This window comes from Trifolium pratense, linkage group LG3 (assembly GCF_020283565.1).
Source record: "Trifolium pratense cultivar HEN17-A07 linkage group LG3, ARS_RC_1.1, whole genome shotgun sequence".
Lineage (NCBI taxonomy): Eukaryota > Viridiplantae > Streptophyta > Magnoliopsida > Fabales > Fabaceae > Trifolium > Trifolium pratense.
Genome location: NC_060061.1, coordinates 34,842,413 through 34,866,462, shown reverse-complemented (window position 1 = coordinate 34,866,462; position 24,050 = coordinate 34,842,413). Strand labels below are relative to the sequence as shown.

The following is a 24,050-nucleotide window of genomic DNA, read 5'->3' as shown; positions in this document are numbered from 1 at the left end:
ATAAGCTACTCTAAGTAGCTTCTCATTTTTAGTTGTTTTCTGATTATTTTTAGCTTATGATTATTTTAAAAATCTGTAACAAACGGACACAAAACAATTAAAAGTGATTATTTTTATAAAAAAAAGTAATTTTTTTTCTCTAAAATAAGCTATAACAAACGAACTCTTAGTCTCCCATTCGATACTCACTAGCCACAATTTCATTTTCATCACTTTCTAATTAATTTATTGCTTAACGTTTTTCTACTAGGACTTCACATTTTTTTATTGAAAAGAATATAATAAATTATTTTGGTATTTTATATAGTGATGATCATCTGCATATTGTTTTACTGTTTTATATATTATTTCTATATTATGAATTTTCCACACTTATCCAATGAAAAATAAAATAAAATACTCATCCATCTTATCCTATTATATATAAATAAACACCATTTTATACTTGCCAGAATGAATATTTTCTTTTACACTAGTATTAGTTTCTCATAATTAAATTAAGTTAATTGTATTTGTCTTTCTTACAAAAGAAAACATTTTCATGTAAATCTAAAAAATAAAGGTGCTAATAAAAATTATATTAAAAATCGTCTATAAGTGATAGTTCATAAATTCAAAATTAGAATTTGAAAATTTAGATCAGAAAATAGATTCAAGACAAATTAACGCCTCATTAGAAAATATTGGAAGTATCTATTTTTTATATTTTAAACATTTTATTTTTTTATTTACATGATAATTTAATTTGTAATAGATTTAAATCTTTATAAATATATTTTACCAAACAACTTTTAACAAAAAAATAGCTTTAGAATAAAAAAAATAAAAATTATCAAATAACTTTAACTTTTGTTAAGCAGTTACTTTTAACTTTATTTTAAAAGTAACTTTTACACTGTAAAAAAGTCCGGCCAAACGGACCCATACTCCGCTTAATAACTCGATGTCGGCATTATATTTCTTCAATCCAACCGTTAAATTCAAAGATCTCGTTAAGTAGATCAACTCCACAAATTTTTATAAAAATTCAAAAACAAATAATTTACTAATTTTATAAGACAACAAAAAAAAAACTACTAGCCAGTTAACCTTATCTTCCCCTACCACACAAAAAACACCATCATCAGTATCACTGTCTGTTCTCAAAACCCACTCTAAACCCTTCCTTCTCACCAATCCAATGATTCGCCATTCAACTCTCCAAATGCAAATCCCTCTCACCAATTCCCCCTTCAAACCCCCTCAAATTTTCCCATTTCATAACCCAAAACAATTTTCACTCCAAACCCACATCCCCAATTCCCTTAAAGGCTCTGGTTATTTATCAGAAATCACCAAAGCAATTGATTATGAAGAACAGTACCGTGTTGCAAAGTCACAGGTTAATCGTAAAGGTTTGAACTTAGAAGGTTATTCAATTGAAGGGGTTTCAATTGGTGGACATGAAACTTGTATTATTATTCCTGAATTTAAGTGTGCTTTTGATATTGGTAGATGCCCCACAAGAGCTATTCATCAGAATTTTGTTTTTATTACTCATGCTCATCTTGATCATATTGTAAGTTCACCCTTTTTTGCTTATTATACCAATAAAGTTTTTCCTTTTTTGCTATTGGATTAGTAGTTTTGCTTTTGGATTAGAACAAGAAGGAAAAGTACAGACACTTCTTGGATTACACGTGTTCTGGCGTCAAAGATGCGTCAGTGTTTGACACTATACTGACACATTCATTGAATTATATCATTTTCTCAAATTATTATCAGTGTTGAGTGTATCTGTCCATACTTCATAGCATATAGGCATATAGCATGCTATTTGAATAAATGGTTTAAAAATTGAATTGAATTAGATGGTTTAACTGGTCGAAATGTGAACAAGTACTATCTATGATTCAGATATTTGAGCAGTTTGAAATGCTGTTTAATCCCGGTTTGAACTATAATCTTGAGTCACTGGTTCGATATCTGGTTTGGTTTTAAAAACATTGACCTTATTTAAATGAGATAGCTTATGAGAAAATTAAGACAGAGTAGTTAATTTTAACTTTTACTGAGGTTAATATACGAGGAAAAGGTTCGTTGCATATGTCATTCTTGGCAAAGCATAATTTAAAAGAGAATGAGAAAATTAAGATGTGGAAGCTAGTTTTAACTAAGAGTAGTAAAGGAGGGAACTTTGGGTCATTTATATACACCACATCTTATTGAAATATGTTTAGATGATAGAGATTCTGAAGAAATTAAGACGTAGAAGCTAACTTCAACTTATGTGAGAGATTTTATAGAGAAAAAAATGTCATTTGTTGTATAATTCTGTTAAGATTTATTATTTCATGTGTTGCTAGAGAATTTTATGCTAACTGTCTCTATGTTGATTATTGATGAAAATTTGTGAGGAAAGGCCTAAAGTAGACCTACAATGGATGACCCTTCTATCTATAACAAGAACTTTATAGCAGCAGATTTCCCTATTTTTATTGATTGAAAGTCAAATTCATAATAGATTCTAATGGAGCTTAGTAAAGAATGTAATTATTTTTACTAGAACATAGTCATGTTTATAGGTATTTGTTAATCTCAATGTATTTGTTGTAAATCTGGCTTCACATCCTCATACTCTTTTTCCGTGAGTTTTAGCATTCTATTTCTCTTTTTACAATGGCTGACGAGTGTAAATTGAATATAAGCTCATGATGATTTTAAATGATTTAGGGAGGGCTACCAATGTATGTAGGAACCCGTGGTTTATACAATTTGAAACCTCCAACAGTATTTGTACCTCCATGCATCAAAGACGATGTTCAGAAGCTGCTCGATGTCCACGAGACATTAGGCCAAGTTGAACTTAATTGTGAATTGGTTGCTTTGGATGTCGGTATGTGTCATTTGCCTTTCTTTGATGGTCAGTGGTTATCTCTATGAGGAAATGATTTGTAAATTTTCATTTCAGGGGAGACATACGAAATACGGAATGACCTTGTTGTTCGACCATTCAAAACACAACATGTTATACCGAGCCAGGTATCAATATTAGAAGCATTTTAAATAGATTACTTGCCCCTAATTAGCAGGTTAAGGGTATATTATTCATGTTACCATCTGCAGTATTGTCTTGTGATGCCACATATTTTTGGTCAGAAATTTTGTTAAGAAGACAAGGGAAACCTGGTTGTATTTTGCAGGGTTATGTAGTCTACTCAATTAGGAAAAAGCTGAGGAAACAATACAGTCACATGAATGGGAAACAAATTGAGAAAATAAAAAAGTCGGGTGTTGAGGTTTGTAATATCGCAAACTCGATTCTGATTTGAATTTGTTATCTTTACTTTTAATGAACTCTTGTTTCTAGATTACAGACACTATATTATCGCCTGAGGTGGCCTTCACTGGGGATACAACATCGGATTTTATGCTTGATCCACTTAATGCTGATGCATTGAGAGCTAAAGTTCTTATAACTGAGGTACATGACAATCTTTTAATAGAATGATTACAATTATTTTGTCTTTGAGAGTTGGCAACAATACACGATTAGCTGAAATCCATAGTAATAGAACAAATTTGCAATATATGTTAAGAAATCAAGTATGCGGCAACATCTTAAAATATATAACCATGTAAGAAGTTATAGCAAATGGCCTTAAAGTTTTTCTTATTTCACAAGTTAAATGGATTTATAATTTAACCTTTTCTCTCAAGTTGGAAACTTGTCCTTTAAGCTGCTCATGTATACCATTTGATGTATTGCCACGGGAGTTTTCGCTTAAGCCTTTTCATTTGTACTTGGTTATTGTAGTCTTAGAATGAACAAGAACAAAGAACAAAAAGGCCGATATTATAGTTTTCATTTCATGGTGTTAGAGTTAATTGATAACTTAGGGGTTGCTTTCTTTGAGGGATAAGAATGGGGAGCCATGGCGCAACATTTGGAGTTGTTGTGTGACTGAAGTGTTATGGCTATGATTTCTTACTTCCTCTATATTGTTATCACATATTTTTTGTTTGATTCGATTGTTGAAACTATTTTAACAGGCAACTTTCCTAGATGATTCAACCAGCGTAGAGCATGCACGCCAACATGGTCATACACATATATCTGAGGTAAGGTGACATCTTTCATTATTTTATGGCTACTTTATAAGCCGTTTGATAAAATCAAGGCGCACAAAGATGAACTTTTGCTGGTCTCATGCATGCCCTTCGCTTCTTCCTCTTTTGTGTTGCTATATTGTACAACTCAAGTGTCTACGTTCAATTTAAAGCCATATCTTCATATCAACAGCTTTTTGTTGCCAACTGAAGTTTTTACATGATAGTTCAACCATATTATGACATACTGTGTGTATGACTCGATCTCATGCCGTTTCTAGATAAAAGAACCTAGAACCTCATAGACACACCTGATCTGACAAATTCACGCTTCCTGATTTTATAAACATGTGTTAATTATGCAGCTTATTGAAAATGCTCAGTGGATTCGCAACAAAACAGTTCTATTGACTCATTTTTCATCAAGATACAATATAGAGGTAATGTTATAGTTTTCCTTCAATAGTGGTTCTATGGACTTGCATCCCCAAATGGTCATATGTGCATGATACTATTTAGATGCAAAGAGGAGCATAACCAATGTTGTCAAATAGTGGCTATAGCATTTCAAACAAATTAATTTTGTAGAGCTATTGCGTTTCGAACAGATTAATTTTGTTGTGCAATACACTCTATTTAGTACAAAGTGTTGTCAAATAGTGGCTATAGCGGCACTTGCAGTATAGTGAAATTTGAACAAATCACTATTTTTTACGATTAACATTGGGCATAAACATTAACCTCTAGTACCACCACAGTAAATTTGCATTTTATAATAATGTTAAGTGCCTCTTCAACAAATCAGTGAGTGAAATAAGCACTTTATCTGCAGGATATTCATCAAGCTGTAGCAAAATTGCAGTCCAAGCTATCAGCAAAAGTGGTTCCTCTTACAGAAGGCTTCAAGTCATTGTACTCTTAGGTGTTCAAAGTCAACATAAATTGTACTATTATTTGTATATCAATGATCACTTAGAGATCCTAAAATGTGGGTTTTATCAGTCATATTAGCTTCTATGCTAGGGATCTTGTAAACTAATTTGACTTAGCAGGTTAGGCGGTTCAGGCCTACTAGTAGCCATGGATTCAAAAAAAAATTCCGTGCAGTTACTGATCTGTGCAGTTATAATTGGTAGTAATTTGTTATGTGAAATAAATTATGTCTCAAGGTAGCAGGGTTAGCTTGGTAAAGTATTTATCATATTTTAGTTTTGGTTGAAATTTGTCATATACTATATTAGTCTTTTTTAGCTGTTTGACTATTTCTCCTGCAAGGAAAATAATACTTGTTGTCTTGTTCTAATAGTTGCTGGTCCTTGCATTTTTCTATGATGAAACATTGATACTATAGTATACTCCCTCCGTCCCAAAAAGAATGACCCATTTTGAATATATGCACTATTCATATATATTGTTTTGACCATATTTTTCTACTAATAAATAAAAATAAATATTAACATATAAGATGTTGTTAGATTCGTCTCGATGAGTATTTTCAAAATATCAATTTTTTATAATTTTTACTATTATACAATTAAAGATATTAGTCGCCAAAGTTATGCATTGGCATGCGTGTTTCGGTCAACTGGGTCATTCTTTTTGGGACGGAGGGAGTATTATACTTCAATATTTTTGCAATGTAGCAATACCATATACCATAAACACACTATTTAAATGATTTCATTAAAATCAGGACCTGGTAACTGTCATTATCTGTATGCTTAATGCTTCCTAATTGACTCAGTATAACCAGATCAGGATATGGTTTTCTTAATTAATGCTTCCTTGACTCGGTAGTAACATTTTTTGGGTTCGTTTTCTAAATTTTGTGTTTCTAAAATTTCTAATAAGAATATGGGCTCGTTTGGCTCAGCTTTTTTTAGAGCTTATGCGAACAGTTTATGCAATTTTTATATATTATTATAAGTTTGTCAAGGTAGTTTATGATAAAATAGTTTATAAAATTACAATTTTCACTAGTGTGAACTTATAAAATAGTATAAAATCTAATTTATATTACTTTGCATAAGCTCTAAAAAAAGTTGGGCCAAACTAGCCCTATGAATATGATTCTTGCAGTGAATAATTGTAAGATGTTTTCTCTTCCCACCTCCCATGAATATTTTATACCCCAATATTTCAATTTTGCCCTTGCAGAAAAATTCGGTTCGCAGAAACCGAATTTTTACTAGTGCAAATTCAAAGTAAATTTCGGTTTTTAGAAACCGAAATTTGTTTTCAAGGCAAAAAAAAACTTCGGTTTCTACGAACCGAAGTTTTTTCAAGGGCAAAATTGGAAATTCAGGGGGTAAAAGATTCACGGGGGGTGGGAAGAGAAAACATCTAAAGAGAATACATTTTCAGAAAAAATGAAAACAATATCGACATTTTTAGAATTTCTTATAGTGCTAAATCTGATTTTAAAAATCGTAGAATAAAATGTAGAGCTAAATATTGAATCTAGATATTCTGTCATATTTATTAGTTGAAATAAAAATAAAGTTAAATTGCACTTTTAATTCCTTAACTTTCACAAACTTGCAACTTTAGCCCCATGACTTTCATAATAGCACCGTTTGCCTACTAATTTTAGCCTTTTTTTTGCAAAAGGCCGACCCTCCATCGATTTTGACCAAGTCAACACACACGTGAACAATAATTCACATGCTACGTCAGCAAGTCAACACATGAAAAAAAAAGGGACAAAAAATGTAATTTAGCCTAAAAAATAAAAATAGAAAACATGAAAAGTATACTGGATTAATATTTTAGCTGATGGAGTGAAATAAACAAAGATTCTTGTGGCTAAAACTACATCTTTTCCTCATATTTGAAGATGAATTTTAATTATCAAATCAAATATGTAAAATGAATGCCACTATACTTCAATCAAAACCCAATAATTCAAGAATGACTACAGTGTCCTTAGCAATTCTCCACCCTTGAATCCTCTATTTCAAATATTCTGAATTTCCATCCAAGCTAGCAAGAGACTCTTCATATTGTAAGCAACATATTCATCCTCCTCCAAGTTTCTTTGATTTGCTTTTTATATCATGAAAGAATGGGAAGCAACTTTGCGAGAATGAGGTGCTGCGATCAACATACCTAGTGAAACCAAAACCAAAAAAAAAAAAACCCATTAGTGTAAGTTGAACAACTCCAATTCAATTTTTTTTGTCCATGCAAATATTAGTTACTTAATAGCTATGAAGCACCGATAACACTTCACAAGGTCTGTTTGGTGTTCGACATTGACACATGACATTACATTCAATTATTCTGTTATCTCAAATTATTATCAACATCAGCGTGTCACTATGTCAGTGTCGTGTCTGTGTTTCATAACTTGAATTTTCTGAAAAAAAATAATAATCATGTTTACCTGCTTTTATCGTTGCTGCTGCTGCTACTACTACCGGTATTTTGTTTATCTTCTGTGAACAATCTTTTGATTCTCCATTCTTTATCTTTTTGTTCTACCTTGGAACCATTTTGTACTTTACTAGTCTTCTTCATCCAATCAAGAGAAGTTGGAAAAAACATCTTAAGTAAAAAAGTTTCACTATCCATGCTTTCAACTCTCAATATCTTACCATGTCTACTATTACTTTTGTTTTCCTTTTTCTTCTTATTTTTCTTCTTCAGCTTTTCGTGTCGAAGATTCTGAGCTTTACTACATACTGATTCTGTTTCTGTTTCTGATTGCAACACTTGATGTTGCTCAACAACCATGTCTTGAAAAGAGAGTTCATAGCAAGACTCAGACATGTCTTGCATCATCTCCATAAGTTCATTCTTTCCTTCTAAAATATCTTTACTCCTTGAACAATGGTTATTGAATATTCTTGTTTCATTGCCACCAAGTTGAGTATTATGACAATCACATTTTTCAGAAGATGTTGTTATGATGGTATTTGGTGAAGTATTCCAAAAACTGAATTCCTTGCTTCCTTCATCACTATTGTTAGAGTGTGTTTGGAAGCTCATGGTTTGAGTCTTTGAGAGATGAGTGAAAAGAGAAGAAATGGTTTTTAGTATGAAATAGAGAGGGGTGTGAGGTTCATATTATCATAGGAAAATGAAGTCAATGTCTTTTTCTTGATGGAATTTGTGAGTCATAAGTCGTTGCCGTCTTATATGGAAGTAAAATAAAGCAAATGGTCAAAATACTATTCATTCATTTACCACAAGCGTTAGATATTTGGGTCCCTTAATTATTTGGTTCTGGATTCGATCTCCAGCCGGTACCGGCGGTACATATGGAGAAATATTTGTCGAAAGAGATCAACCCCTTAAATTGATCAGTTACTTTAAGGAGATTAGTCTTTACAGTTGCGCGTGAAAGATACCTTTTAAAAAAATACCATCCATTTTCCACATTTATATCCTTCAAGTACTCAATTACAAACCAGTCAAAGAAAAAAAGAGTACTCAATCACAAAATATTGAATGGTTTATTTTCCAAGATATGTTTTTTAGAGGAACTTTTCAACGCATTCAATCACATGTTTTCATGACAAAATTTCACGAGTCTCATATCACACATGTTTTCTAGATAAAATATTTTGTTTGAAAGTATACGCTAAAAGTTTACATTTTTTATTATTGTGTACATCATAAATTATATTGAGGGAAGGGGTAAGTTCTTCCCTATATTTTTAGATCCATGTTAGAGATATAAGTTGTTGGAAATTAGAAATGCAAATTTAAGAAATTATGTGTTTATTGACTGAAAGTGTAATGTGAGCCGACTAATCTCAAATTAATGATAATAATGCACATAAATGTGGGCATTCGTTGATGTAGGGAATTCAAATCTAGATTATTAGGCTTTCCCTTCGATTGTATTCGACTTTAATGATTAAACGTAAGTGACATGAAATATAAGCCAAAATCATTCATAAAGTAAAATGTATTTAGTATAAATTTTGGACCAAATACATTTGACTTTTTGGATAAACTTCGCTTATATTTCGTTCCAAATGAAGTATAAGAGGTTACATTGAGGTGACCCTGGCTTCTAGAATCACAGTCTACCAAGAAGTTTCTAAGAAAAAAAATCAGTGGAGCTTTGACCCAACACTGTCCACAAGAGTTTTTGAATTTTTTGGTCTCTAATGACCATAAGTTTTGTTATCATGTCATTCTGGAACAACCTTGACTACGGTCAGTTTAAAATTAAGGTCTATTGTGTCCCTCTCCCACAGACAACTCAGTACACAAAACAATAGATGATTTTATTGTGAGGGACTGTTAAGTAGGACACAAAATTGACATGTAACAAATATTTCATTGAACATTATAATTTGCCATCAATAAAAAAAAAAAAACAATCTACTTCACAAATATATAAAAATTACTGGAGTAACAACTTACGATGAATGCATCTGTAACTAATTAACTAAAGTAAAAATCATCATCTTCATCAAGAAGAGAAGGGTAACTAATGTAGGGTTGATATCCAGCATCCATCAAATGCAGAACTAATTTACTATTCACTTCATAAATCTCTGCAATCTGTGGATGAAACTTATCCTTAGACACAAATCCACACCTTGAATTCTTCAACTCAATCCAACTACAAGCTACTTCTTTCATCAAACCTCCCTCTTTCATCACTTTTCTAATTTTATTAGCATCACCCCATCTACCACAAGCAGCATAAATGTTAGATAACATAATATATCTACCTGCGTTTTCAGGTTCTAACACAAACAAAGCTTCTGCAGCTTTTTTACCAAGTTCCAAGTTTCCGTGAACTCTACAAGCACTCAAAATTGCCCCCCACGTTGCAATGTGATTATTAATTCCATCAGGCCCTTTCTCAATCAAACATATGGCTTCTTTAAGTCTGTTTTTCCTTCCAAGCAAATCAATTAATAAAGCATAGTGATCTCTTTTCGGCTTCACTCTGTACTGCCTTTCCATCAAATCAAGAAACTCTAACCCTTCATTAACTAAACCAGCATGGTTACAAGCAGATAGTATAGCAAGAAATGTCACATGATTTGGTTCTATGTTGGCTTCTATCATCCTACTAAAAACTGCCAACGAATCTTTGCCGCAACCATTTTGTGCAAATCCGTTTATTAATGTATTCCAAGACACTACATCCCTCACACGAATCATCATCTCAAACAAATTTCCAGCTGATTTCATATCACCACATTTTGCATACATGTCCATCAAAGCATTACATACATACACATTAAAAAAGTTGCCATTATTTCTACCTCTTATAATTTGACAATGAACCTGTTTACCTCTTTCTATAAGAGCTTCACTTGCACAAGCATCTAAAACACTTACAAAAGTTTGTTCCCTAGGCATTACCCCTTCTTCAATCATTTGGTGAAAAACTTTCAGAGCTTCGTAACAACGTCTATTTTTCACAAAACCCGTGATCAAAGCAGTCCAAGAAATTGTGTTCTTAACTGGCATTTCGTTAAACACCTTACATGCATCATCTATTCTAGATGCTCGAGTGTATGTAACAACCATTGATGTCCAAGACACAACATCTTTCTCTAACATCGAACGAAACAGACGAAACGACATATTGGATTCCCCACATTTACCATAAGCATCAATAAAAGCATTGTTGAGAATCACATTTGAGTTAAATCCAACTATAACAGCCACTCCATGAGCCTGCCGCAACCATTTAACGTTACCCAAAATAGAACAATTACTCACTATGCTAACAAGCGTGAACGCGTCTAACATCAAACCCCTAGAACCCCTTTGCATCACCCGAAACATATCAACCGCTTGTTCGTGAAACCCATGACGTGTGACACCGGATATAAGCGAGTTAAAACTGACGAGGTTTTTTTGAGGCATTTTATCGAACAGTTTATAAGCATGATCGAAAAAACCATTTTTCAAGTAAAACGTGAGCACTGTGTTCCACGAACGTGTTGTCTTGTTGGGAAGATCATCAAAGGCTTTGTGAACACTCTCTTTACAGCCACATTTGGAATACAAATCGATGAGTCCATTGGCGAGAAAAACGTCAAAGAAAAGCGCGGTTTTGATAAGTTGAGAGTGTATGGCTTTGCCATGTTTCAAGCTTCTGGAGGTAACACAGTTTGAAATAAGAGATGAAAGCTTCTGAATGGTGGGATTTGTGGGAAATGTGAACGTATTTTTTTCTGAGCTAGGAAAGGACAACATAGGTACGTACGAGGTTTGGTTTTATACTCCTAGATCCCAATCACATAATAATAATAATGTAGTACTTGAGGGGAACAAGAGTTCATGTTCCATTCATTCTTCGTAAGTAAGAGTACTACATTGAACACATCAGTCATAAGTTATAGGGTGGTTTGATCTGCTAAAAAATAAGAGACTGGACAGGACAACTCCTATTGTACTGTGTTTAATTTTAAAACTATTCCTGGTACTGGACAAACTGGGGCCAAGGGACAGGACAAAACTTGAAATTCTTGTCCCCCACAGAACCACGGGACAACTTTTTGTGCTCAGCACAAGTTGTCTAAAATACCAAAATAACATTTTGTCCACCAAACATCGTACAACACAAAGTTTGTTCAATACCTTAAACGTTTGTCTTGTGCTGTTCTGTCCTGTACTGTCCTGTACTATTCTGTCCAGTATTTATATTTTGCAGATCAAACGGAAGTATAACTTATGCTTTGGTGAAAATAATTTAGTGGAAATGAGGGAGGCATGTTAGGAAGGAGGGATCCTAATATTGGAGCCTTGGGGGAGGTTATGTTAGAGGCAAAGTCTCCCTAGCATAAAACTTCAGCGAGTACCCCACAGTATACAAGTCATTAATAACAATATAACGAATATGAATTTTATAAAATTTATTGTGGGATTATATGTTATTGAGATCCATCAAGATTAACGATATTAAACATAAAAGAAAAGAAGATATGAACGCGAGAGAAAAACAAAATGACAAAAATTGATTGTATTAAGATAGAATAAAGATTTTAGAAAACTTACAAGAGAAGCTTATATCATAATACTTGCTTAGACACTCTCTAAAACTCTCTATACTTGTGAAAACTAAGGGTGCCTCTCACTATGAGAAGCCATTCCTTTAAATAGAAAATAAAATATTTTATTGTTTCCACAATTTAAGTTATAATCGGAACTATTTCTACAGAAAAATTGATGTTTTTTATTTATTTTAATTTTTTTGGGTAGAGTAAAAGTCGCTACTGTAACTACAGTGTAATCCAACAATAATTGTAATTTTTTTATGATATCTTTGTTAGAATTTTGTTCGGTCTTCGGCGAGATCGGTTTGTGAAATTGATTATCTAGTTTGGCCACTGATGACAGTCAATTATATAATGTTTTTAATAGTAAATTAGGGTAATTTTAATAGAAATTGAAGCCCAAAAGCAAACAAATACTTGGAAAAGTGAAGTTACTTGGCCTAGAAGCAAAAAAATGAAAAATACAGCAAAAAAGGGCAAAAACGTAATAAACTGCGCAATCCATCGTACCTACAATGAGATCCAGCGTGGCGCGATTAGAATGCAGTTTAAATTGAAGAAAATCTGCAACAAATCTTTCCCATCGTACCACGATGACTTGTCATTGTGGCACGATGAAAGGCGGTTGAAGAAAACAGAAAATCTGGAGAAGATCTTCCATCGTACCACGATATGATCCATCGTGGCCACGATGAGGCGAAATTACACGCCATCGTGGCCACGATGGGTGCGATGGACGCGTAGAAAAAGCCCAAACCCAGCTGAAAAACTATAAATAGAGTCTTTCTCATTCACTATTATTCATTCAGAAATATTGAAACATATTCAATATTCACTCTAGAGTTAGGAGAACTCTAAGGAGGAGGCAATGAGGGCCAAGGAACTCCAAGGCCAAGAAGGTTCTTTTCTTTTCTGTTTTTGTAATTTATTTTTCCTAGGTTAGGTGGAGTCGTTGAACTCCCTTACGAATGCTTGATTTTGTATAATTTGGGTATAAATTTTGTTGTTCCTATTGAAACTTTTTTATTGTCTGGTTTTTATATTTATTTTAATACTGATCACATTAGGATAAAATCTAAGGAAATTAGTGGATATCAGATAGGAAACAAAGCTAATTATCCCGAACGAAGGACAATGTGCTAAGGTCCAACATGAGACCATTAAATTCAGTATCTGAGGTCTTAATATAGATTAAAAGCTTAATCTAGAACGATAAATTCTACCTGAAGTCAGAGTTAGGATTAGTTTGAGGCACACGTGACAGCTTGCGACACATTGAGCCTTAAGGGTAACGACACCTAAGTCTAAACGAAAAAGTATAACCGACTGGGGCGAGGATATTTAAGCAGAGTAGGGCAACCTAGACTAGACTCTGACCAGTTTGTAATAGAAATAGGGAACGAGTGCTTCCGAACCTATTTTATAAGACTAATCCTGATATAGGGGAACAAGGGAATTAACCACCAAACAGGAGTAAGTGAGGGATTCGAAAACACTTAACCACTCCGCGTGGACAGACACGCACTCTTATTTATTTTTCAATCATTTACTTTCCTGTAGTTTACCGCACAACTATCTCTAAACAACAAAGCGAATGCAAACTATCTAGATTCCTAAGCAAAACTAGTAATTTTGGCACAATTTCTGTGGAGAACGATAAACTTATCACTTTATTACTTGATTGCGATTCTGTGTACTTACAGAGCCACCATCAGCCTCATAGTTGAGTTTTTTATGAGGTTTATGACGTCTATGCTTATAAAATTTTGGTTAAGTGGAATATTTTTTTTTTGTTTTCACCACCGGTTTAATCTGGTTCGAGGATTAGTTCTGACATCAAGTGGTTCCATTCCAGCCCCCTCCCACTCGCAATTGAGGAGGATCGAACCGCGGTTCTCCTTACCAAGTTCAGCGTCAATCACTGAACTAAGTTAAGTGGAGTAAGGTTGAGTTTGGATTTTGATTTCTTTGAGAAAAGTAAACTAAATTGTTTGCAAATGTTCCCATATCTTTATGATTTATGGATTTTTCTTTGGCAAGTTGTTTTTGGATTTTATCATTTTGGCACATCTTGAGGACTACCTTTTGATGTGCGCAATTAATTGCCAATAGCTTAATTGCTCTCATATAATTATTTCTGATAATTTACCATTTTATCGTAGAAAAATAATTTAATTTAAAAGTATATATATATTCATTATTTAAAAATAAATGTCAGAAAGTTAGGAAAAAAAAAACAGATAATTACTTCTTTTGGAGGAGGGCATGCTGTCACTAGCACATTTTGCTTAACAAAAAAGAAAGTAATTTTCTAATTAAATTTGGGTTTTTTTCCCTAATTTTCTACTATATTTTATAGTAGTTTGATGATATTTATTTATTTCATTTTTTATTTTTATAATATTTTTTATTCATATTATGACACATTTTTTAAAATATGAAATTAAAATCCAAATTAAATGAAAATAGAGGCGCTAAAATTTTAAATTTTAAGACAAAAAGTTTAAAATTTAAATTCCGTAAGTGGTACAATCGGAAACGACAAAATTGGTACGAGGTTTCGTAAGTGGTTGGGAGTTGGGACACAGTTCCTCTAATACTTGAAATTAAGAATCTTTTTCAAAAGTGATGAAATGAGTAAACATGGGTTGGTCCGAAAATTGGTAGATTCTTCACCTTTTGAGAAGCTATTGGACTCTTGTATTAGGTCAAAGTCTGTTTTTGAAGCGCGTCGTGTTCATGCTCGAATCATTAAGACACAGTTTTCATCAGATATCTTCATTCAGAACAGGCTCATCGATGTTTATGGGAAATGTGGTTGTTTGGAGGATGCACACAAGGTGTTTGATCATATGCCGGAGAGGAATACTTTTAGTTGGAATGCCGTTTTGAGTGCTTTGACAAAGTCTGGTGCTCTTGACGAGGCTTTGAACCTGTTTAAGTGTATGCCTGAGCCTGATCAGTGTTCGTGGAATGCTATGGTGTCTGCTTTTGCTAAACGAGAACGTTTTCAGGAAGCCTTGAGATTCTTTGTTGATATGCATTGTGAGGATTTTGTGCTTAATGAGTATTCGTTTGGCAGTGCTCTAAGTGCTTGTGCAGGGTTGATAGATGTGAATATTGGTGTTCAAATACATGGTTTGATATCGAAGTCTCGTTACTCGTTTGATGTTTACACGATTTCTGCTCTGGTTGATATGTACTCCAAGTGTGGGGTGGTGGATAGTGCTCAGAGAGCTTTTGATGACATGGAGGTGAGGAATATAGTTTCTTGGAACAGTTTGATTACATGCTACGAGCAAAATGGTCCTGCGGGAAAAGCTCTGGAGGTTTTTGTAAGAATGATGAATTGTGGGATTGAGCCCGATGAGATTACTTTGGCCAGTGTAGTCAGTGCTTGTGCAAGCTTATCGGCAATTAGGGAAGGTTTGCAAATTCATGCTCGCGTTATGAAACGGGATAAATTCCGGAATGACCTTGTGTTAGGCAATGCTTTGGTTGATATGTACGCAAAATGCAGGAGAGTTAACAAAGCTCGGTTGGTTTTTGATAGGATGCCGTTTAGGGATGTGGTATCTGAAACCTCCATGGTTAGTGGATATGCAAAGGCATTAAGTGTGAAAGCTGCAAGACTGATGTTTTCGAACATGATGGAGAGGAATGTGGTGTCTTGGAATGCACTTATTGCAGGTTATACACAGAATGGAGAGAATGAAGAGGCCGTAAGACTATTCCTCCTCCTAAAAAAGGAATCTATTGGGCCAACACATTACACCTTTGGAAACCTACTCAGTGCATGTGCAAATCTTGCTGATCTGAAGCTTGGAAGACAGGCTCATGCTAACATTTTGAAGCATGGTTTTTGGTTTCAATCTGGGGAAAAATCTGATATTTTTGTAGGGAATTCTCTGATTGACATGTACATGAAATGTGGATTAGTTGAAGATGGACGTGTGGTTTTCGAGCACATGGTAGAAAGGGATGAAGTCTCGTGGAATGCCATGATAATCGGATATGCGCAAAATGGTTATGGTACTGAGGCCCTAGAAATTTTCAGGAAAATGCTCGTGTCTGGAGAGAGACCAGATCATGTTACTATGATAGGAGTTCTTTCTGCATGTAGTCATGCAGGACTTGTTGAAGAAGGGCGCCATTACTTCCAGTCAATGACGTCCGAACATGGTTTAACACCTATAAAGGACCATTATACATGCATGGTTGATTTACTTGGGCGCGCAGGTTGCCTTGATGAAGCAAACAATTTGATACAAACAATGCCAATGGAACCTGATGCTGTTGTTTTGGGATCTTTACTCGCTGCTTGTAAGGTTCATAGAAACATTACATTAGGGAAGTATGTGGCAGAAAAGCTCTTGGAGATTGATCCCTTGAACTCTGGACCTTATGTTCTTCTTTCAAATATGTACGCTGAGCTTGGTAGATGGAAAGATGTGGTGAGAGTCAGGAAACAGATGAGGCAAATGGGAGTAATTAAGCAACCTGGTTGCAGTTGGATTGAAATTCAGAGTCATCTACATGTTTTCATGGTAAAAGATAAAAGACACCCTAATAAAAACGACATCTATTTAATTCTGAAAATTCTCACAGAACAGTTGAAGCAAGTTGGCTATGTGCCAGAAGTCGACGATGATGAGACTTATGACGAGGAAAGTGACTCTGAATCTATCTTGCACAATGAAATGGAAATGGAAGTAGATGCTGCCGTTGGATAAAATATTTACTTTTTTTTGGATCATAGCTCAAGTATCTTTCAAAGAAAGTAGAAAGATCTGATATGAAGCTTTCTTTTCTTAGACTTTGAGCAGCGGATAGATATCTGAGATGCTACAGAGTCTTGAACATACTCCTCAGTTTGTTGTTACTACTGGCTTCAGTGCAAAAGTCAAAAGAGGTAGATACTAGATACTCTCAATCTGCCCATTTTCTTGCGGTTAAACAAAATATTTGATTGGTTTTGACCATATGCTCGGTTTGATTTCCAGATAGATGAGCTCATAAAGTTTAACTGCCACTTCTACAGAGTGAACGTATCCTGTATATCACATGGACACTTTCAATGAAAAGGAATAACAGGGATATATAAGCAGAGAATGTTCTCAGTATGTTTCCTAATTGCTTCATTATTTTGTTATAGTCAAATCAAATGTTAATAAATTAGTGGTTATGTTAGTTTCGAGGGTTTGATCCCTAGATCTCCTTAAAACTTCTTCAGTGTCCCGTAGTTCACTAATTGCTTCATTGTGATGTTAATCTTTAGTTTGTTTTATTATATCATTTGTATTTCATATCCGGAATGTAGATTGTAATTGAAACTAGGCTTCCCACTGAGCAACCTGTGACAAGTATCCTTGATTTTTACTGTACTAGTCATGAGAACCAGTGCATTGCAAGTGAAAAAAATTCATAGAAAGAAATTTCATCTGATATGATCTATAATTTGTTGTATCCAATTATTTTGCAGCAACAATTTTACAAATGAAAACAGTATGTATTAAGCATATTTATGTGATCAAACTAGGTAACCATAGAAAATACAAACCAACATAATATAATATTACAATTTTTTGGCACTGACAAACCAATAGTTTATATGTATATAATTTGGCTGGTATTATTACATATCTTCTTTGGTTGCTATCTGCAGAAAAGTACAAGACATGTGAACCCTCTTTGAGAATCAGCATGGTTTTCAGAAGGTGACACTCTGTGAGCATCTGTATCTGAGAATTACATAAGAAATGAATCTATAAACAAAGATGAAGCACACCATCACCCCAACATTCTTCCATCTACTACTCTCACCTCCATACCCTTCTTCTTTAAGTACATCCTCTCCCCTCATTACACATGCCCCAAACATGTACTCCAAGCACTTCTTTGAGTTGGAGAACTCATTGATTAGAAACCCTTCGAAAGGATACTTAAATAGAGACAAATAATGCATGAAAATCCAGTACTTCGGAATTTCATGATTGGATATGAAGTAACCAGAGAACAAAAAAGATGAACCCATGACACCGGCGATTAATGAATTTCCAACGATGAAATTAGGCACCAGAGCACTGAAACATACCACAACCGAATTCGCGGTATACAAAATCAGCCATATTAGCAACAGAAAGTGCAAAAATGCCGTGAAATTTGGGTTGAGACCGATAAGCCAGTATAGTGGCACTGCGAATAAAATGGCTAGTATGAGTAGAAATGGCAAGTAAACTAGGCCATTAGCAATAGCATAGGATGAAACTCTGTAGCTTCCACTTGAAATCTCCTTCATCAGAATCTCCCTTTCTTGCAGAAAAATTGGCAGAGCTTCAATGGTGCTTGATAACAAATACGTTAATATGAAAGCAAATAGACCAACCCTTTGTTCTGCTCCCACTATACCATCTTTGAGATTACCATAGATGGATCCCAAAATCAGCCCAGAAATCAGCATCTGAATTATCCTGAATGCAAACAGCTCTTTTGTACGAATTATGTTTTTGGAGAACCTATGAGCAAGAATCACAGTTTCTCTCAATCTAGAATTAGCATGATGACAAGAGAAATCCATTCCTACATTCATGTTTTCTATGTCAAATACCTTGGATTGTTGAAATAGCTGTTGTAGAGTAAACTTACCACTTCTACTTTCACCTTGATCATCAGCTTTCTTTTGTCGCATTGTCCCTAGTAATTGTTTTGGTGCTTCGACCTGAACTTGCTGACTTTTTTGCTGTTGTTGCTGAATGGTCTCAATGGATTCCATAGCAAACTCAACAACATTAACGTGAAGAGGAAGCTCTAAACCCATCAACCTTAGATTCACATCCAACAGATCCACACTACCATGATGTAACACACTGCCATTGGCTAACAACAGTATTGAATTAAACAACTTCACTATCCCAAACCCAGGTTGATGAATACTTAGTATTATAGTTCTTCCCCTAGATTCAGCCATGACTTTAAGCATACCAATTATTTGCAAAGCTGAGGTACTGTCAAGACCTGAAGTTGCTTCATCAAGAATCAACACTTTTGGATCATGTATGACTTCAACACCAACGGAAACTCGGCGCCTCTCACCACCGGATATTCCACGAACCCTGTCATCTCCATCTCCTACTCTAGTCCTAGCAACATGACTAAGACCAAGCTCTTGAATCAGAGACTTAACCTTGGAGCATAGTTTTTCATGAGGAAGATTTAGCCTTAGTTTTGCACTAAACATCATGGTTTCTTCAACTGTAAGTAAGGGAAAAAGGGTATCCTTTTGTGTAACATACCCTGAAATTTTTCTGTACTGAGATTTATCTATATGCTCTTGATTCACCAAGATAGAACCACCATTTTGTGGACTAACTCTACCAGCAAGAATCTCAAGCAGTGATGATTTTCCTGCTCCACTTGGCCCAACAATTGCAAGAATTTCACATGGCTTGGCTATGCAATTAACATCCTTGAGAACATGCTTAACTCCACTACTTGGCCATTGTTCAGCTTTTGCTTCATTTTCTGGTTTTGGAGGTTTGTTGAAGATTTTAAAAGGTTGTTTTGTTGTTTCTGTGCTGTGGACCTTGTAATTGATTCCTATGGCCTCAATCTCACACCATTGTTTCTTCATTGAATCGGCTCTTTGCTTCTTGTTTTGTTTCTTTTCAATATGTTTCCCTCTTTTTATTCTACTTCTTGTTTCTTATAATTTTCAAAACCATTTGGCTCTCTTTCTCTATTCCATGTTGTTTTTATTGTCTAATAATCCACTGTTTTGTCCTAAACTACTGACACTAAAATAATTAGTGGTTCTAAGGGATTCATATAGTTCACGTGCATTTGTTGTTACAATTTCTTCACCAAATTGACATAAAAAAAATAAAAAATAGAAATATTCAAATAAAATATAATAGTTCACGTTAGAGAGTCACTGTATTTGTTTGGTAGTCAACATAAGAGAATATTATTAATCCTTCCTTCTCATTGTCACCTTGAATACTGTGCTTAGTTCTAGACTGTGTAAAAGGGATCCAAAATCCAGCTACATGCATGATTCAGTAACAAATGTGTCTTTATTAGCACATTGCCACGAGCTAAAACATGGTAATAATTCACTTTCATAATCAGTAATCATGTCAACAGATTTCTTGAACTATAAACTAATGACATAGTAAGTGAGTTCATTCATAGGAAACTAACATTAGGAAACCCAAGGCTTTGCCTGTTTCTTAGTAGTGTGCTTTTAGTTTGTTTTCATGAGGAGTAATCCAAATAAATTCCTACTTCTGTTTTCATTTGCCTTTTTTAAGATTATAATATTATATTAACTATTCTTGAGAGAAATTAATACAGTAGAAAAATGAATTATCAGAAATATACATATAGGTGACAAAATAAGCAAACTCACTCCACCTCAATCACTAGGCAAAGATAACTTAAGTGCTTGGTCTAATGGTAAAAATCAGGTTTTAGAATTCAAGAGGTTTCGGGTTCGTGCCCCATGAGTGTCTTTGAAGAAAGAGAAATATAAAGATCTTTGTAAGCATTTTTTGAGCCCTAAGAGATCTTTCCTATTTTGGATTGAAGCATCATCTTCTCACCTTAAATTTTCTGTAACAAAAAAAAAAAAAATCACCAGGGAAAGACAAGTTGGATTAATTTACTCATGTCTTGTTAGGATTTAATCTTAGAATTTAATTTTTTTTTAAGTGAATGGAGAGTATCAAAACACTTGTCTCAATCAATATATAATCTCTTTGATTATTCTATTCCATGAATTTGTTTTTACCGGAATAAAAAAAGACGTTAAAAACCCGTGATTAGTAGAATTAATAATTAAACACACCATACCATTAATCATCAATATATCCGCAAGGATTATCTATTTTCTGATGTATGTAGAATAATACTAGCAAGTAAGAAATCCAACTACAAGGTCTTCTTAGGACATGTATGCCAAAAACTGATGGTAGCTTCAATCTTTGTCTGTGAACTGATAATACTAGTGGCCATAAAAGGTTAACACATGTAAATGTGTTTATCACAAAAACAAAAACAAAAATGTAGATGTATGTTTTTTGCCCTCACATTGAATATTTTCTTTCTTGCTATCTGTTCTGGACTAGACTAATGCTAGTTCACCTAGACCCTCACCAAGTCCACATGGCTTGCCCAATCACCTCCATGTCAGCATGACACAACCTCTCAACCAAGATAAGGTAAAATTACTACTCAACCCACTATCTAAGGGTAATATCTTGGCAGTCCCTCTTAATGGGCCTTGGCTAGACCAGCCCATTAAGAGGACCTTTGGCCCAGAGCTGGGGGCTATAAATACTCTCCCTCATGGGAGAGCAAGGTAGAACACTATTCATTATCACAATTACTCTCTCTCTCTAACTTCTCTCTAGTATCTCTTTTGCTCTCTATTCCTTGTCTGACTTTGGCATCGGAGCACCTGCAGGTACAACCCCCCCCTCCGTGGACCATCTGCTCGGATTGCTGCCTACCATCTGCTCAACGGACTTCCAGCTGGCCTTCTACCTGTTCTGATCAACAGTTAAGATCAGTGGCGCCGACTGTGGGGATCTGAGTTCTCCCCTTCTTTATTTCGAGCAAGAAAACCAAAGAACAAAACCAATCAATCACTTTTTCATCATGGCCAGTTCATCTCATTTCAACAATGACGTTGAGGACGCTGCTCCTCCATCTTCTCCCCGTCTGTCTCCTGTTCTCATCACTGACCTCCAGGCCCTCCCCGAGTCAGACCCTAGAGACGGGCAGGAAACTTCCTGGACCTCTGAGGATGGCGACTTGGTCGTCTTGACTGAGAAGCAGGCAGGGAAGCGCCCCCAGTCCGAGCAGGGCAAATCAGCAGAGACCGACTTGTCCGCTGCTTCAGTTACCAATGCTGAACTAGCAACACTCATTGCTGCCCTGAAGCAAACCACCGAAGCTCTCCAAGGCCAGAATCGCCGAATGGACGAGCAGAATCTGAGACTCGATCGCTTGGAAAGGAATCAGCGACTCTCAAGGAACAACTCTCCCCCGAGGAGAACTCCTACTTCTCAATCCCCTCCTCGTCAGGAAACTGTCAGGCAACGACGACCTGCCCTTGAGAGGATTGAGCAACCTGGCAGGAAAAGAGACCATGTCTCCCCTCCCCGCGAGGGTATATCTTCTCCAAATGTGAAAAAAGGAAAAATTGTGGACCGAACACCTCCTCGTCGTCATTCTCCCCAGGGACTCAGCTTGATGACCAAACAAGGGCAGCCAGTAAGCCGCAGCCATCACACTGACCAATTCTCCAGGAGCCCAACTCCTGATCGTGAAGGCTCACCTCCCCTAAACTCACAAGAGAGTGACGAGGAGGATCCCCGCTGCCCTTTATCTCACGACATCCTTCAAGCACCCGTTCCAAAGGGATGTGAGCGACCACCCCCTCTCCCAGCTTATGATGGACTTACTGATCCAGATGAACACATCGCATCAGTCAATGCTACCCTGAACTTCTTAAGGGTCAGCGGAGCAATTAGATGCAGAATCTTCCCAACCACACTAAGAAAGGGAGCTATGGCCTGGTACCACAGCCTAGCTCCTCGCTCCGTTATCTCATGGATGGATCTGACCGACCAATTCTGCAGGCACTTCACTGCTTCCCGCAAGCAGCCAAAGACTGAAGCAGTCCTGGACGCAATCTTCCAAGCTGATAATGAATCTCTCCGCAGTTTCATAGAGAGGTTCAACAAGGAAGCCGTCCAGGTAGAAACAACTGATGACATGAAGAAATACCTGCTACAAAGGGGCCTTAGGCCAAATAGTGACTTTGCAAGAGCCGTGGGAATTGAAAAACCACGCACCTTTAGCGACCTCCTCCTTAAATCTCAAGCCTACATCCAATATGAGGAACAACAAGCTGCAGATGCTGCCCGTTATGGGCGAGCAGGAAACAACCAGCCTGCTCCTCATTCGAATGCTGAACAGTCCAGCCGAGGAGGAGGAAGACGAAGAGGCGAAAGGCCTAGAGAACCCCGTGGACCTCCCAGCACTTTCAGCAACTATACTCCCCTTAGTAAAACTCGGGAAGAAATTTGGAAAGAGTGCAACTCAGCTGAGTTCACTAGAGCAGGAATTAAATTTCCAAGACAACAACCCACAAAGCCTGGCCAAGACAAGAGCAAATACTGCAAGTACCACAAAGGTTACGGCCATCTGACTGACGACTGCATCCAATTGAAGGATGCCATTGAAATTTTGATTAGAAATGGGCAAATCAAACAGTACGTAAAGAGGGGCAATGCTCCCCGGGCAGAAGCTGCTGAGACCAGCAACACTGAAGAAGCTGCACCAGAAAAATCCGGGCACAAGCCAGTTGCCCTTGCCATCTCCAGACCTGAAGACTTCTTTGTCCCTGACTACTTGGACGACACCTATGTTGCTCCCACACTGAACAAATGGGACGCACTTGCCCAAGCTATGGTTATCTCTGGTGGAGGTTTTGACAAACAGACTGTGGGATCCATCAAGAGAAAGTTTGAAGAATTGATAGATGGCTCCTCCAACCTGAACGCAACTTTAGATAAACCGAAAGGGCAATCAAAGCCCTTAGCCTTCTATATGGAAGAGCTGCCCGGTGGAACTGCAAACTCCCAGATACCCCTGCTCATCAGAGTGGACATGGCAAATATGGACGTCCGCAGGGTACTGGTCGACCAAGGAAGCTCCTGTGATATCATGTATTCCCAACTTTTCAAAACTCTGCAACTAGATGAAACCTACCTCACTCCTTATTTTGGATCTGATCTCTCCGGATTTAATGGAGCAACAACTAAGCCATGGGGCTATGTAGACCTGCTAGTCACCGTTGGCTCTGAAGAAACTTCAAAAACTATCAAAGTGAAATTCCTGGTAGTAGACTGCCCTTCTCTCTACCAGTGCATCCTGGGCCGAACAGCTATTGCTGACTTAATGGCTGTCCCTTCA

General features: G+C 36.0%; 5 protein-coding genes across 5 annotated transcripts; 2 read left to right on the top strand and 3 right to left on the bottom strand.

Annotated features, from left to right (window-relative positions):
- The first annotated feature begins 1,082 nt into the window (after positions 1 to 1,082).
- Positions 1,083 to 5,392, top strand: LOC123917364 (tRNase Z TRZ2, chloroplastic). The gene is made up of 8 exons (XM_045969065.1): positions 1,083 to 1,558; positions 2,713 to 2,875; positions 2,951 to 3,021; positions 3,183 to 3,278; positions 3,350 to 3,463; positions 4,033 to 4,101; positions 4,455 to 4,529; positions 4,922 to 5,392. Exons 1-8 carry the CDS (start codon positions 1,181 to 1,183, stop codon positions 5,009 to 5,011), a joined length of 1,056 nt encoding a protein of 351 aa, XP_045825021.1. The 5' UTR covers positions 1,083 to 1,180; the 3' UTR covers positions 5,012 to 5,392.
- A 1,450-nt stretch (positions 5,393 to 6,842) lies between these two features.
- LOC123916428 lies at positions 6,843 to 8,122 on the bottom strand. The gene is made up of 2 exons (XM_045967884.1): positions 7,475 to 8,122; positions 6,843 to 7,197 (listed from the first exon to the last, which is right to left on the bottom strand). Exons 1-2 carry the CDS (start codon positions 8,077 to 8,079, stop codon positions 7,107 to 7,109), a joined length of 696 nt encoding a protein of 231 aa, XP_045823840.1. The 5' UTR covers positions 8,080 to 8,122; the 3' UTR covers positions 6,843 to 7,106.
- A 1,186-nt stretch (positions 8,123 to 9,308) lies between these two features.
- Positions 9,309 to 12,162, bottom strand: LOC123919031 (pentatricopeptide repeat-containing protein At2g21090-like). Its single transcript, XM_045971253.1, has one exon. The coding sequence runs from the start codon at positions 11,266 to 11,268 to the stop codon at positions 9,490 to 9,492; it is 1,779 nt and encodes a 592-aa protein (XP_045827209.1). The 5' UTR covers positions 11,269 to 12,162; the 3' UTR covers positions 9,309 to 9,489.
- A 1,948-nt stretch (positions 12,163 to 14,110) lies between these two features.
- LOC123917091 (pentatricopeptide repeat-containing protein At2g13600) lies at positions 14,111 to 17,502 on the top strand. The gene is made up of 2 exons (XM_045968715.1): positions 14,111 to 16,980; positions 17,072 to 17,502. Exon 1 carries the CDS (start codon positions 14,702 to 14,704, stop codon positions 16,799 to 16,801), a length of 2,100 nt encoding a protein of 699 aa, XP_045824671.1. The 5' UTR covers positions 14,111 to 14,701; the 3' UTR covers positions 16,802 to 16,980; positions 17,072 to 17,502.
- Positions 17,503 to 17,778: 276 nt separating this feature from the next.
- On the bottom strand, positions 17,779 to 19,698 carry LOC123917092 (ABC transporter G family member 5-like). Its single transcript, XM_045968717.1, has one exon. It carries the CDS (start codon positions 19,696 to 19,698, stop codon positions 17,779 to 17,781), a length of 1,920 nt encoding a protein of 639 aa, XP_045824673.1.
- Between the last annotated feature and the right edge of the window lie 4,352 nt (positions 19,699 to 24,050).

Bases quoted from the DNA above. Each gene is read 5' to 3' on its own strand.
- LOC123917092 (XM_045968717.1), bottom strand. From the start codon at position 19,698: ATGAAGAAACAATGGTGTGAGATTGAGGCCATAGGAATCAATTACAAG.
- LOC123919031 (XM_045971253.1), bottom strand. From the start codon at position 11,268: ATGTTGTCCTTTCCTAGCTCAGAAAAAAATACGTTCACATTTCCCACA.
- LOC123917091 (XM_045968715.1), top strand. From the start codon at position 14,702: ATGAGTAAACATGGGTTGGTCCGAAAATTGGTAGATTCTTCACCTTTT.
- LOC123917364 (XM_045969065.1), top strand. From the start codon at position 1,181: ATGATTCGCCATTCAACTCTCCAAATGCAAATCCCTCTCACCAATTCC. The intron at 3,464-4,032 runs GTACATGACAAT...CTATTTTAACAG, and splicing joins CTAAAGTTCTTATAACTGAG to GCAACTTTCCTAGATGATTC. The intron at 4,102-4,454 runs GTAAGGTGACAT...TTAATTATGCAG, and splicing joins GTCATACACATATATCTGAG to CTTATTGAAAATGCTCAGTG.
- LOC123916428 (XM_045967884.1), bottom strand. From the start codon at position 8,079: ATGAGCTTCCAAACACACTCTAACAATAGTGATGAAGGAAGCAAGGAA. The intron at 7,198-7,474 runs GTAAACATGATT...TGGTTTCACTAG, and splicing joins AGCAGCAACGATAAAAGCAG to GTATGTTGATCGCAGCACCT.